This window comes from Lynx rufus, unplaced genomic scaffold (genome assembly GCF_022079265.1).
Source record: "Lynx rufus isolate CCGP_SWC_20201006 ecotype Redwood Valley unplaced genomic scaffold, mLynRuf1.p SCAF_9, whole genome shotgun sequence".
In the NCBI taxonomy this organism is placed as follows: Eukaryota; Metazoa; Chordata; class Mammalia; order Carnivora; family Felidae; genus Lynx; species Lynx rufus.
This window is the reverse complement of record NW_025814897.1, coordinates 81,650,380-81,665,264: the sequence shown is the minus strand read 5'-3', so window position 1 is coordinate 81,665,264 and position 14,885 is coordinate 81,650,380. Positions and strand designations below refer to the sequence as shown.

The 14,885-nt window shown below is 38.2% G+C and overlaps 1 protein-coding gene across 1 annotated transcript in view; it reads left to right on the top strand.

Moving 5' to 3' along the window:
- The window catches only part of SLC5A12 (solute carrier family 5 member 12), a 47,830-nt gene that overhangs the window by 3,351 nt on the left and 29,594 nt on the right, over positions 1-14,885 (top strand). Inside the window, exons 2-6 of the mRNA XM_047072550.1 lie at positions 6,800-6,865; positions 8,039-8,090; positions 8,936-9,003; positions 13,640-13,794; positions 13,913-14,053. Coding sequence (XP_046928506.1) covers positions 6,800-6,865; positions 8,039-8,090; positions 8,936-9,003; positions 13,640-13,794; positions 13,913-14,053 — 482 coding nt within the window. The remainder of the gene's footprint in view (positions 1-6,799; positions 6,866-8,038; positions 8,091-8,935; positions 9,004-13,639; positions 13,795-13,912; positions 14,054-14,885) is intronic.

Genomic DNA, 14,885 nt, shown 5'->3' with positions numbered 1-14,885 from the left:
GGGACCTCTAGAAAGCAAGCAATTGCACCATAGGAGGGAAGAACACCCCAAGCTAAAGTAACCACAGACACAAAGTCCCTAAAAGGGGAGTGTGATTAGCATGTTTGAAGGACAGCAAGGAAATCAGTGTGCTTGGAGAAGAGTGAGCCAAGGGGAGAAAAGAGAAAGATGAGATCAAAGACGTAGAGGACCCCATTACAAGGAGTAGCAGTTTTAGTGGGTGTGGTGGCAGACACAGGGAGCTTTAAATATTTATGGGGCAATTTGGCAATGAGTGGGGGACACTACTGAAATTTAGGGAGCATGAGCAGGGACACTAGGTATCTTGCAGTATGTAAAACACATATATGTAATGAATACTTGTACCGTGTGTTTAGCGATTTTTTAATGCCCTCATGTTCAAAAGCTACTGCAAATGGAAATTAGTAGTACTTTGCTACATAATAATGTTAACTTTTTAAAATAAAAAGTTATCCACACACACACTATACATTAATATATTTTCCCCAAATTAAAATGGAATAAAAACATTGTCTTGAAACTATTGAAAAATTTACTGAGCAATCTATTCCAGATGTGCTACTCAATACACAGTTGGTTGTAACTGGTTTTAGTCAAGTGGTTCATTTACTACATTAAACCACTTGCAAATATGTAACTGAGGAGATTTGAGGCTGCCTTTCAATTATTAAATTAATACAGATACAGGAAATGTAAGGGTTTCATTGATTTTAATTGAAAGAGTTTGTTGCCCTCTACATATTTTATTTTATTTTTAAGTATTTATTTTTGAGAGAGAGAGAGTAAGTGGCAGAGGGACAGAAAGAGAGGGGGACGGAGTATCTGAAGTGGGTTCTGCGCTGACAGCAGCAAGTCTGATGTGGGGCTAGAACTCGCAAACTGCCAGATCATGACCTGAGCCAAAGTCGGATGCTCAACCGACTGAGCCACCCAAGTGCCCCTGCCCTCTACATATTTTAAAATTATTAGTACCCTAATAATAAGAAATTCAGATTGTGTAAAGTGCATATGAGTTGAAGATTGGCTTTTGCTTTATAAGAATTGGCAATCTGGTGCCGGGATTAAAAGCATGGACTCTTGACTCTGTCTATTTGGCTTTGAATGCTAGTGATGCCACCTACCAGTGGATGACTGGGAAAATCGCTTAACTTCTCTGTACCTGATTTCCACATATGTAAAATAGTGATAATAGAAGCACCTGCCTCAAAGGATGTCTGTGAGGAGTCAATGAGGTGTTACATGCAAATGCTTTTAACAGAACTTGGCAAATGGTAAATGCTGCATAAGAGGTTTGTATAATTGTTGTTGTTGTTGTTGTTACTGTCCCCACATTTATACCACTTAAGCTCTTTATAGCAACTTGAATTTACGTTTCTTTGCTCATCCTCCATTCCCTGCTATCCATCCATAGATATCCTTTCCGGGGTCTTTAAAGTGCTAAAGGCTTGGAAGAGGTGGGGTCTGTTTCCCCACCCCTTGAATCTGTGATGGCCTTGTGACTTGCCTTGACCAATAGAGTGTGGCAGAAGTGATGTGTGTATTTGGGCCCTAGGCCTCGTGAGGTAGATAGCTTCTGGTTTTGCCCTCTTGGAATGCTGTTCTGGTACTGCTATGTCAGGAAGCTGGGCTAGCAGGGCTAGCTTCTGGAGGATGAGTGAACACAGAGAGGAGAACAGAGGCACCCCATCCAGCAGCCAACACACCTAGCAGATATGTGAACGAGGCCATCTGGACCTTCTCACCCAGCTGACCTTGCAGCTGATCGCAGCCCCATGAGAGGCCTGGGGAAACAAGTAGAAAAATAACCCAGCAATTCCACAAAAAATGATGAAAAATATTAAATCCTTTTTTAAATTTTTTATTTTTAGTTTTTTTTTCTTTTAATTGCAGAATAGTTGATTATGTCCTTTGTTTTGAAGACAGTGAGTTTCTGGGTGAGTACTATACAGCAATAGCCAACTGATTTAAATGCTTTGATATAAAGTGGGATTTTTGAGACTAAGATGTGCCATCTGTGTGACATTATCATTATTCTGTCCCGTGTCAAAGCATAAGGAATTGTTCTCACCCTCACGTTATAAATTAGGCTCAGCTCATTTGCAATATCATACATTTTTATTATCTCTACTTGGACAGTTTATAATTAGTCTCATCATGTTGTCTTCACTTCAGTTAAAATTATTTCCTTCTTTCTCTTATCACACGCTAATAAATACAGTCTGTTATTATTTGCCCTTCGCACTAGTTTATAGGCTGGTGTTTGCCTGCCTTCTCATTTTTCTTGGACTTCTTAAAAACTAAATGGCTTCGGAATTACTTTTCTTTAATCCAAACTTTTTCATTATAAGAAGGCACAGGCTACTACTCTTAAAATATCATCCTTTATAGTGGTTTTTAAGCATTATAGATGACATACTTTGGAGGGTAAGTTTGTTCCCTTTTAATTCTCCTTTTACACTTGTTGTGTTGTAGTAACTATATTTAAATTTTCAGAAATTAGATGTGTAGGTGTAAGATGTCATTATCGAATATTATTTCAGTATAGTAAATGCTGTTATAATATGTTTGCTTTAAAATGGATATTCAGGGCTTGATAGGGTTTTAACCAATGCTATAAAGCCTTTTAGGTCATTGTGACGATTGACTCTTACTCTCTGTGAGATGGGTCATTACAGCATTTCGACAGAGTGACATGATGTGATTTGTATTTTGAGTGTTGCTCTAGCTGGATGTTGAGAATGATTCTAAGGTTTTGATTGTGGAAGCCAGAGGTCTAGTTAGGAGGTTCTTACTGTGACCCAGGCAAAAGCTGATGTTATTGCAGTGGTAAGAGATGATGCAAGTGGCTATATTTTGAAAGTGGGCATAGGCACCAGGATTCTTGTATGAATTGGATGTGGGGAGTGAGAGAAAGAGAGGAGTAAAGAATGGATCCATGTTCTGTGAGTTTGAACCAGCATAAGAAGTTGACTTACTATTTACTGAGATAGAAAAGAATGTAGCTTGATCAGGTCTGGGGTTTTGAAAATATTCGAATATAATGATGGTAAGTGTCACCTGTGCTATTTTTGAAAACAGGCAAGAAGCATGCAACCCTTTGATTGAACTTTCATTTTTACTTAGACTGTAGCAATAGATAGATAGACACCAAAGAGGACCATTGACGGAGGGAGGAGCTAATTGAAAGACTGGGTAAATGCATTCATTCAGATACAAACTTATGCAGTTGGAATTGTCTCTCTTGTCTCGTGTAAGAGAAACCAGAGGGTTAGGTCAGAGTGAGACAGCGGCAAAGCTCAACCTAGAATTCAAGGAGTCTTACTTTTGGTCTACATCTTTTTTTTTTCACATATATTTTTTCTCAATACTGCCTCTCAGGTTAGACTGAATGGACTGAATTTCGTGAAACTAAACAAAGATGTTAAAACCCTTGACTTCGTCCAGATTTCTGTAGCAGTTTCCTCACTGTCTTTTCATTTTTCAGGAACAATCTCCCCTTTGCTTTCCCAAACTTCAGTGCCATCCAGTCCCAAAGTCAACACCAAATATTTTGGGGCTTTACTGCGATATTTTCCCACTCCTGGTATGATTTTTTATATCAGTTATCTAATGCTGTGCAACATACCACCCCAAAATAAATTTCTTAAAAAATAATTTTATTTGCTCACAATTCTATGGATCAGCAATTTGGTCTAGGCTCAGTAGAGTCCAGTAAAATAGTCAAGTTCTCCTCCTGGTCTCATTTAGGACCTTGTATATGACTGCCATCAGCTAATTGGTTGGCTAGTGGCTCGTGGGTCTAGGGGAACTCAGTCAAGACAGCTTATCTATGTTACACTTGATCTCATCCTCCAGCAGGCTACCTTGAGTTCTTTTATGTGATGGGGAAAATATTCACATCAGCAGGATACACCTTTTTTCACGAGCATTTTTAAAGTTGCCAGTTGGATTATACTTGCCTTAAATTACATTCCTCCAGAAGCAAACCTTGAGACAAGGATTTGAATGAAAACCATTTTGGGGGGAAGTAATTTCATTGAACATAGCGAAGCAAGTGGCAGTTAAGGAAGGAAATGGAAGGAAATGAAGCCAATAGAAGGTGCGTTTTTGAGCAGGTCACCACTGTGTGCAATTGAGGTTCAATCTTACTGAGGATCTCTGGGAGACATATGGATCATGTCTCAGGGTTGTCCTTCCTCAATGGCAAAGAAGCCAGAATATTTATTTGTCTAACTCCCTTTTGTCACTGGCTTTTGGCCAATAACACCCCCAAGCACTTCTAGCTTTCCCTGTGCAAGAGCTGAAATAAAGCCCATAAGCAAATGATCACAGGTGCATTTAGATGCCATCAACATGTACTGGAAATGTGAGCGCCAATAAATTCAGGTGTTGCATCCACAGTGACAGCTACAGTCATTAAGATCCCATTATATTCCTGTCGCTATACTTGGCTTTATCATATACTATGCCACTTGAGCCTTATAAGCACCAGTTTTAGAAAAAGAAAGCCATTGTTTAGTGCAGCAAATGAATCTTCTCAAGGGCATATGATTTGAACCTAAATTGTCTTCACCACAAAAGTTTTGCACCATTTTCTATCCTATGACATCTGAGAATTAACTCTTCACTGACTTCCTTACCTCTTTAAGAATATTTTCCTTATATTTGGTGCCCTTAGTTACACACCCACTAGACTATTTCCTGACTCATACACAGTGTACTGAATCAATCATCTGAAGAAAGAGGGTCTGCAAAGAATATGGTTATTTTCTTGGAGTAAGGGTTGATCAGGGTAAACTGGGACATGTGTATTAGTATGAAGTTGAGTAACAGTTCTGCCAAGGGAGTTACTTTTAGGGTTTCAAAGAAGGACCCATTTTATGCCTTGAAGCAACAGTTAGTTATCATTTCCAGGAAAAGAAGAAACCAGTAGTTAACTTCTGATTTAATAAAAAATTATTTTTTCAATGCGGGTAAGACAGAATTACAACCAATTCGAAACTACTACCAAGAAATTGAAATCTCAAGTCACATTTTCTACTTAAAAAAATATATATATATGTGTGTGTATTTAAATAAATAAATAAATATTTATTTATTTTTGAGAAAAAGAGAGAGAGAGCAAGCAAGCAGGGGAGGGGCAGAGAAAGGGGGGCAGAGGATCTGAAGTGGGCTCTACACTGACAGCAGAGAGCCTGATGTGGGGCTCAGTCAGACCCACAAACCATGAGGTCATGACCTGAGCCGAAGTCAGACTCTTATCTCACTGAACCACCCAGGTGCCCCCATTTTCTACTTTTCACATTTATTTTGTTCACTCCGTACATGTTTATTATGCAGGAGAAGACAAATGCTAGTGTAGTCTAGAATATTTACTCAGAAAGACCTTTCTTGACCTCCAACAGTAAACCAGATCCAGCTATTAACATGTGCACAGCTCCTGGTAGTTCTTCTAGAACATATCATACCTGAAGCATCACTTGTTATTAGTATAAATTTGTTATTGGTCATCTCCTTTAATCTGTAAAATCCCCTAGGGTTCAGATTATATCATATTTGGTATTATTGTATGTCAGAATGCAGTAAGGAAGTCAGGTAATAATTATTTAATAAATAAATGAATATATGAAAGATGAAAATAAAAGTGAATAAAATAGAACACTGTTTACATGTATCAGGGAAAGTAAGTGTGATAGGCTGAAAAATGCATTGCTTCCCCTCTAAGAAATAAAAGTCAATATTCTAATCCCTAGACCTGTGACCATTACCTTACATGATTTAAAAAAAAAAAAAGAAAAGGTCTTTGCAAATGTGATTAAATTAAGCTTCTTAAAACAAGAGATTATCCTGGATCTATCCAGGTAGGCCCTCTGTGCAGTCATATGTACCTTTCTAAGACAGAGATAGAGGGAGGATAACCAGGAGATGAGGCAATGTTACCACAGAGCCACATTGGGATGGAAGTGATGGAACCAGAGTCTCAGGAATAAAAATTATTTTAGGGTTAAGTGAGTTAAGATTCTCTTCTAAAGCCTCCATCCTGCCAGCACCTTGATTTGGGCCCAGTGAAACTGATTTTGTACTTCTGGTCTCCAGAGTCTCGAGAGAATGCATTTCTGTTACTTTAAGCCACATCAAATCCGTGGTAATTTGTTATACAGTAGCCTTAAGGAACAGATACAGTGAGATACATGAATCCAACATCAATACGCAAGACAGCAGGTGATCAAGTTTAATGTAATAAATAGTGTAATATAATTGCTCTCAGAGCTCAGAGGAGGAAGTATAGGTAGGAATAGGCATGGCTGCTGGGCCAGTGTTCTTGAAAGATGACTAAGAATTGGTGAATGGGTTGGGGGGAGAGTTTCTCTCACATTGAAGGGTCTGGCCAAACAAAAAAAAAGTCTGAGAAGTACAAAGCGTGTTGACTGAATAGCATACAGTGATTTTATGTGGAGAATAAATACAATGGGAGGGTTAGTGGAATGACTTACAGTAGGAAGGGCATATATATATATATATATATATATATATATATACACATATTGGTAGAGAATACCCAGTGCGCACGAGCACTTTATCAACGATAATCATTGACAATTTTAGGAAAAAGAGTGACATGATTAGAACCTTGCTGTAGCAGAACCAATGTGCCAGATGTATGGTTGATGGAATGGATGGGCAAGGATTGGAATTAGGGAAATCATACGAGAACCTTCTGAACAGCTTTTGTGTAAAACTCTGACTCTTTGCTTGTCCTTCTCTCTGTTCTTTCTAGTACTTACAACTGCGATTCAATAAACCAGTACGTTACGCAGCCACTGTCATCTACATCGTGCAGACGGTAAGGGGAAGAGGACCACTACAGATGCAGAATGTGTGGGGTGAAAAGAGATGGGTTTGTTTGCTTCAGGAGACAATTCATGAAACTAAGGGACAGACTGAACGCCAAGAGGAAACTACTTTCTTCCAAGGATAGCACTTGTGAGACATGTGATTACATTGAGAGTTATCCACATTGTACAGATCCCGTATATCCACCCAAATAATAAATAACAAACAGGTGTATATTATAAACCACAAAAGAAAAAAACGTTAGCATTTTATTTAAAACTTTTCTTTCACTTGTAAACATTGCTTTGGATATGAAATGGTCCAGTAACTGGTTTTTCACTGGTGAACTGTGTTGAAACAGGAATGCCCATTTTGCTGAAAATAATTTTAAGACAATAATCCCTCTCTACACTTTTGGACTTCTCTCCTACTTCCTAGGCTCTGGGCTCCTTCATGCTGCCCCCCGTTTGAGTGTGGCACGCTGTTGGTACACTTCCTATGACTCACCAAGTACTTTTTGCTGGAAAATAATCTTCCCTTTCTTAATCAAAACTCCCACTTACCAACTGAAGAATTTAAGAGAGAGAAAAGGACAAAAGCAGCACTCCCTCACATGCCCATACACCTTTGCCTTTTAAAACCCTCACACCAGTCTCTAAATGTTGAAATCCCATTTGAAAGGAAATGGGGCTGCACTCATTTCCGTCAGTGTAGTGGCTACAATCCTGGGAGTCCAAAGATGAGCCCACCCACGTTGTTATTGTCATCCCTGCACTGTACTCTCTCCATTCTAAAATCCTCATTTCAGCAAGCTGCAAATATGAGGCTGAGTCATTGTGATATATGCATAGAGGCGGGGGCGGGGGTGGAGAAAGCTTACATCAAAAACGTACCTGGAAGCCTATTTTTATATCCTTCAGAAATACACCATATCTAGCCATAAAATCTCAACATTCATAGCACTCTTGAAAGTCCAATGCTCTTCCTCCATCTAATGCTTATTAAACCCTTTGCAAACTGATGACAGTGATCGATGATTTCAAGATTAGAGTGGTTGCCAGTGACATGTCTAGTGCACATGTTGAGGGAGATACCTCTCTGAGGTCAATAAGGAGACTTTGAGGCAGCTCTCTCTTCCGTGTCCCCGTTCACACTGTTCACCTGATTCTCGTTTCCCCACCAGATTCTCTACACAGGAGTGGTGGTGTATGCCCCTGCCCTGGCACTCAATCAAGGTGAGTTACCCATACTCCCGTGGGTACTTCCCATTGTCTGTATGCTTACATACACCTTGAGAAATATGCATACATCTCGGGGAGACATTCCTGTGGTTAGGGGGCTCTAACGACTGCAGTGGTCACACCATAAAGCTCTAAAATTCCAAAACTGAAAATAATGGAAATCATTAGTTGCTTCATTTTGCCTACGTGGTTTCAAACACCAAGTTTGATTGCCCTTTGTTTGTTTATTTTTTTAATCACTGAAAGGGTGGCGATTTTGGTATTGCATGCACATAATCATTAAATTAGTTTGTAATGTATGATCCTGTCTCAGTGATTTCATGAAGTAGTTGATCTGAATATAGGTGTAAAAGGTAGTTGTAGTGATTGTTTTAAGAATTATACGTGACATTTTTGAGAGAATAGGATCCTAGAAACAAAAAAATTTAAAAATTGAAATAAATTTCATAATGTTACCTATAATATTAAAAGTATTCAATATTTAATTTAATCATTCTATGTGCTTATATCAAGAAATATTTACATGGCTGATGTTCAGGTGGTTTCAAAGCACTCAGACAAAATCTGCTAAGAAAAAGTTGGTGCAAAAACTTGAAGTTGCAGAATGTTAGGAGAAAAACTTTGGCCGTTAATATTATCTAAAAATTAGACATGGAGTTGAAGTATAACAATGCAAAACATAATCTTTATCAGAGGTGAATTTAATAAGAGAAAATTCTAATTTGATTTCCATTTGCCCATGAAGAACATTTACAAAAATATTGTGACTTTTTCCTCATATAACTTGCTCTTCTACTTTTCTCAGAATAACTTCTTTCAATATTTTTCTCCTTTTCTAGTGACTGGGTTTGATCTGTGGGGCTCTGTGTTCGCAACAGGAATTGTTTGCACTTTCTACTGTACCCTGGTACGTATCTAACTGTGAAAAAGTATTTAGCACCAACTCCTAATATGGGATAAGGGCAAATCTCCAACAACAGGGTGTCTATTTATAGCAGAAATTACTATTCCAAAGTTCAATAGAAATATGTTGGCTTATCCGTCACAGTTTCCTGAGGAAGGTGCTGTTGTTTTATTTAAATTTCTTTTCAGTACCATTGGCAGAATTGGGGTTCTGGGCTCATTCGAGAAAGTCATGGCAAAGAAAAGATTTAATGAAAGAAGTACCTCCTTGATCAGAGGATAAGTGACCATATGCAATTGCTGAGAAAAAAAATGTGCTTGTTAACAGTAATTATGAACTATAGGTTAGCATATACTTCACTGCCTAGCGATTGAGAAAGACAAAATGCAAGTATGAATGATCAAGGATGCTGGTATTTTGTAAACTTGAGGATTCCAGAGCTTTTGTCTGTTATTTATGGATAATCTTGGATTACATTGACATTTGACTTAACACATGCTCGGCTTTTAATCAAGGAAGCTGGGTGGTATTGGCACATATTTATATAATTGTTAAAATCAGTTTAGTTCAAAAAAAATTCACTGGGCATCTGTTATTTATCATGCTCTGCAAAGAGAATCTTCATTCTTCGGAGTCATTGGCAACCATATACAGAGGCTGTAAGGAACCAGTTAAAAATATGACAGTTTTCAGATAGCTGGATTCTCTTTTCTCCTCTGTAGAGGAAAATAAAGTCATCCTATATTATCATAGAACAGACCATCCATGGAGTTTGGTATTGTGTGCATGTCAGATACTTTTTGAACATATATCTTGAAAATATACAACTTAAAAATGCCCCTGTCTTTTTCATACATTCAAATTCCACCATTTCTTTGCACTACTGATTTTTGTCTTTTTTTTTTTTTTCATTCCATTCTCACTACCCTAGTTCGTTCTATCCCAGACACATATCTCTTACCTAGGTTAAAAATAAGCTCCTGGTCCATGTACATCGGGCCATATGTGACAGATTAGTTGCTCCGAGGCACCTACCCATACAAGGCACACTTCTTAACAACAATAATGGAAGGCAGAAATGGTGAAATAATATTTTCAAAGCATTGATGGAAAACAATTGTCTACCTATAATTGTGTATTCAGCAAAAAACTAACTTTCAGGAACTGTCAAGAACCAAGAGAATTTACCACAAATATATCCTCCCCTGAGAAAAACCTAGAGGAAGTACTATGGGAAGAAGGAAAATTATCCAGTTTTAGATGGAGGAAGTAATGATAAGAAAATAAAATAGTAAACATTTAATAAGTCTAGTCAAACAGTTTTTGGTGCTTAATGATAAAGAATAATTTTTTTAGTATGGTATAATTTACATATCTAATTATGCATTATATTATAATATATTATATATTATAATTTATAATATTTTAAAATACACCAATACTACCAGTTACTATTATATGTAATTTGAGGATTAAGAAAAAGAATAACCCTCATTTGGACAGCATAGCATGTAAATCAGGAAGAGAGTAATCAGACTTGGTGGTTTTATAATCTTTGAATTGCTGGGATTAAGACATTCTTTAAATGTAGTTACCCATACTCCCATCATTTAAAATTTATGGCAACTTAAAATTTAACTTAAAAATTTATGGCAACATTTCAAGAAATCCCATTTAAATAGAATGGTCAAAGTGGAAAAAGGGAATTAAAACAACACAAAACAAAAACCTCAAGTGATTTAAGCAAGAGGAGAACAAAGGAAAAGAAAAAAAATAGGGCACAAATAGAAACCGAAAAGTAAGATGTCAGAAACAAGTCTGGATATTTTAATAACTACAAGAAGCTAGAATGAACTAAATTTACTGCTTCTTAATTGTTTTCAGTGCTTCCCTCCACCCTGCATGCCTGTAAGATTAATCTTAATCACCCATTTCGTCATGCCACTTAACTGACCCAGTTCTCTTCTTGCTTCCCATTGTTCACAGGATAAAGTATAAGCCTCTTAGCCTAGTCTTGGAAATCTTTCCTGATGTGCATCAACCCGCCCATTTAATAATCCCTTAGCACACCTGGGTCCCATCTCTTCTCTCTCTAGCCAGGTTACAGGCTGCTGGATCTCACTACAATGGTGGCTTATTTATCTAACACTTGTTGCTCACATTGCAAACTCTTTAGAATCCTGTGAATGCATAGAGTACCCAAGATAACCTTTGGAAGATTAAAACAATTAAGTGATTCCTGCCATTCAGGGATTTGCAATCTACTGAGGTAAACATTAGATTTCAAACATCACAGACTGATTAAATACATCAGTGACATCTCATGATCAGGGTTATAGATCAGTGGTGTGTGTGTGTGTGTGTGTGTGTGTGTGTGTGTGTGTGTCTCATTGTATGAAAGAGTTATAGAGTCAGAGAAATTTTCATGGTGGCTATAATCTGCCTTTTGATGTACATTTCATAAAGTGTTTTGTTCTTTTGCGTCATGTCTAACTGAAGTTCAGCTTTATTCATATTTTTGCATAACCAATAACAAGTAGCCTCTGGAAACTGACATCTTTGACATTTGGTCTTCATATCACTAAAATCTGATGTTGTGATTTGGGTTTAGAACCCTTAATGTCTTTAAAGAAAATCAAAATACCGCTAATTGGCAGGTGGGAGGTAAGTATTGATTATTCCTCATGTCAGGATGTGAACACAATATACAAATGCAAGGCCTCTGGAGGGGCTTTGATGACTATTTATTAAGTTACATTTTAATTACAAAAGAAATGATAGGGCAACCCCAATGTCTCCTTTCTTCTCCAGATAAAGTTGAAGCCTGTCATCTTTTCACAGAAGTTCTTGACACTCTGGAGGAGTAACCGGGGATGATAGTTCTATTTTTCAATGTTAAAAATACCACGTCCTTCCATTCTCATAGTACTTATTCATCTTCAAAGCACTTTTTTTTTATATCACTTCATTTGAGGTTTCCCAGTTTGCTCATTCCACCTTCACTGTGGTCATGAGGGATCCTACACCTGGATTACTCTAGCAGCCTCTTTGTCACCTCCTTTCCTCTGGACCATGTGATCTCAACTATAATTGTACATTAGAATCCCTGGGGAGCTTTCAGAGAACATGCAGAACTGGGGCCCCACCCACACCTCAATTTATTCAGAATCCTGGGGTTTGGGGCTGGGACGTTGTTATGTGTTTATTTTCAAACTCTTTAAGTGACTCTAAAGAGGATCGGGTTTGATAACCACCATGATAACCTCTTGTCTCATGCCTCTGTCCTGAGCTCTATTGTTAGATTGATCCTCTGGAGAGACTGCCTTGTTTGCTATTTGATCATCCTGTACCTCTTAAGCTCCTTTCTCCAGGAATGTCTGGAATCTATCATTCTTTCTTTTCTTCTTTCTCAGCCTTGTACCATCTCAGTTCCCCAAAATTTATTTACTGTCACTCAATTAAAAAAAATAACTTTCATGCTGTATAAACCAGACCCAGGTGATTGTCCTCAATTCCTTCACTTCCTCAAAATCTGTGTTCAATTATTCACATGTTATATTGATTTGGCCTCCCAAGTATCTTTCAAATCCACCCACTTCTTTCCATCTCTACCCTGCTCCGAACCTCTGTCATCTTGAGCACAGACTACTGACGTTAACTCTGAGCGTATCTCTTGCTCCTTCTTTTCTTTCCATGGCCCAGCAATCTGCTGTCCACACAACCACTCCTGACACCACTATGAAGCCAACAAACAAAATCTCTCATCATGTAAATCTCTTTAATGCTGTCTTTTTTAAATCTTTTTTTTAATGTTTATTTAATTTTGAGAGAGACAGAGAGCGCGCGACTGGGAGAGAGGCAGAGAGAGAGGGAGACACAGAATCCGAAGCAGGCTCCAGGCTCTGAGCTGTCAGCACAGAGCCCGACACGGGGCTCAAACCCACGAACCACGAGATCATGACCTGAGCTGAAGTCGGACACAACCAAATGAGTTGTGGCACCCTCTTTAATGCTCTCTTACTGCTCTTAAGAAATCATTTAAGTAGACTTGTCAAAATCTGTGTGTTCTGGCCTCTAGCAAATTCAGCAACCTCCCTTTGGGCATTCTGTATACGTCTCGATCTATATATTCCAGCATTCTCTCATTTCTTCAGCCATACATCTCCATCCTTCAAATGCCACTTCTTCAAGACCAGGTCAGGATTCACTGCTATATGCTGTCATAGTAACCTGTACTTCTTAACTTCACTGTCCACAATCTTAAATAATTAGTTATATTATTGTCTGGTATCTGGTCTCCCACCAGGTTATAAACTCTATGAAGTTAAATAACGAACCTGTCTTTTTTACTTGCCATTTTTATTCCCATGCATAACATAGTGCTTGGCACATAAAATACCTCAGCGACTATTGAAGACAGAAAGACGAAAGAAAGAAAGAAAGAAAGAAAGAAAGAAAGAAAGAAAGAAAAGGGAGAGAAAGAAAGAAGAAAATAAGAAGGAAAGAGGAAAGTAGGAAAAGAAAGAAATGGAAGGAAAGAAAGAGAGAAAGAAAGATTGCATCAGCGGAGAGGTTGTAAAGAATTGGAAGACTTGTAGCCTTCCTTTTCAATAACTCACATCCATTATCTCCATTGCAGGGAGGATTAAAAGCAGTGGTGTGGACAGATGCATTTCAGATGGTTGTCATGATTGTGGGATTCTTAACGGTTCTCATTCAAGGATCAGCTCATGCTGGTGGCTTACACAATGTAATAGAGCATTCAACAAATGGATCTCGACTAAATATATTTGAGTATGTCCAATACTACTTTTCCATGTTTTATAAAATTTAGCTGCATGACCTCAACAACTAAAATAATATCTGGCATTAAAAGAGCATCTTTGTTCACTCACTTCTCTGTGCCTCACAGCTTTGATGTGGACCCTCTCAGGCGGCACACTTTTTGGACCATCTCGGTGGGAGGAACTTTTACGTGGCTCGGGATCTATGGTGTTAATCAGTCGACCATACAGCGATGCATTTCTTGCAAAACAGAAAAACATGCAAAACTGTAAGTTATAGATAAATGTTTCTGTTTTCTTTTCCCTTACTGGGTAGTTATTATATGCTTGTGCGCACGTGTGTGTGTGTGTGTGTGTGTGTGTGTGTGTGTGACAGAGAAATGGAAAGATTTATTTAACCATTTCAATAATTTTTTGAGGCAGGCATTACTATTCCCATCTCAGCAGGGAAGTGAGTTTGAGCTTGTGTCTGCCTGCCTTTGCTCTCCATCATTTGTTACCTCCATTTATTGAGAAATTACTGGGTTAAATCAGGTGCCATGACTGACAATGCAGAGGCAGATAGCATAGATTTTCTACGTACAGTTTCTGTGATGAGGTGGCCCCTATCACTTATTTGATCCAGCTTGTGCTCTCTTGAGCACTATTTTTCTTTTAAATATCCTTAAGTTTTCCAAGGGCAGGTTTAAAAAAAGGAAAGCCAAGGTAATGAGGTAAGACATAATAGGGCTTCTGCCAATTCAACTCTTGCTGAGCTAGCAGTCACCAGTCTTGCTGGGCGTGCTTACCCTGAAGGACTCCAACAGGACTCCAACTTATGAAGCCTTTTCCAAGCCCTTCAAGGCATCCTGCTCTGGAACGGAGATTGAAGGAAGTGATGTATTATTCTGCAGAACTGGAAGCAATAGGCTAGAATTACATCTAAACCGGACATTTTATCCTCATTGTTGCTGTCCAAATACCAGCATCCCCAGATTTATCAGGATGACCTCCATGTTTCTTAGAGTGAGAAACAGCCACTGTGAATATTTCCACAACTGATTTTAAAATACTTGCAGTGCAGTTTTTTTCTTTAGACTGAATACAAGATAACATTGCTGA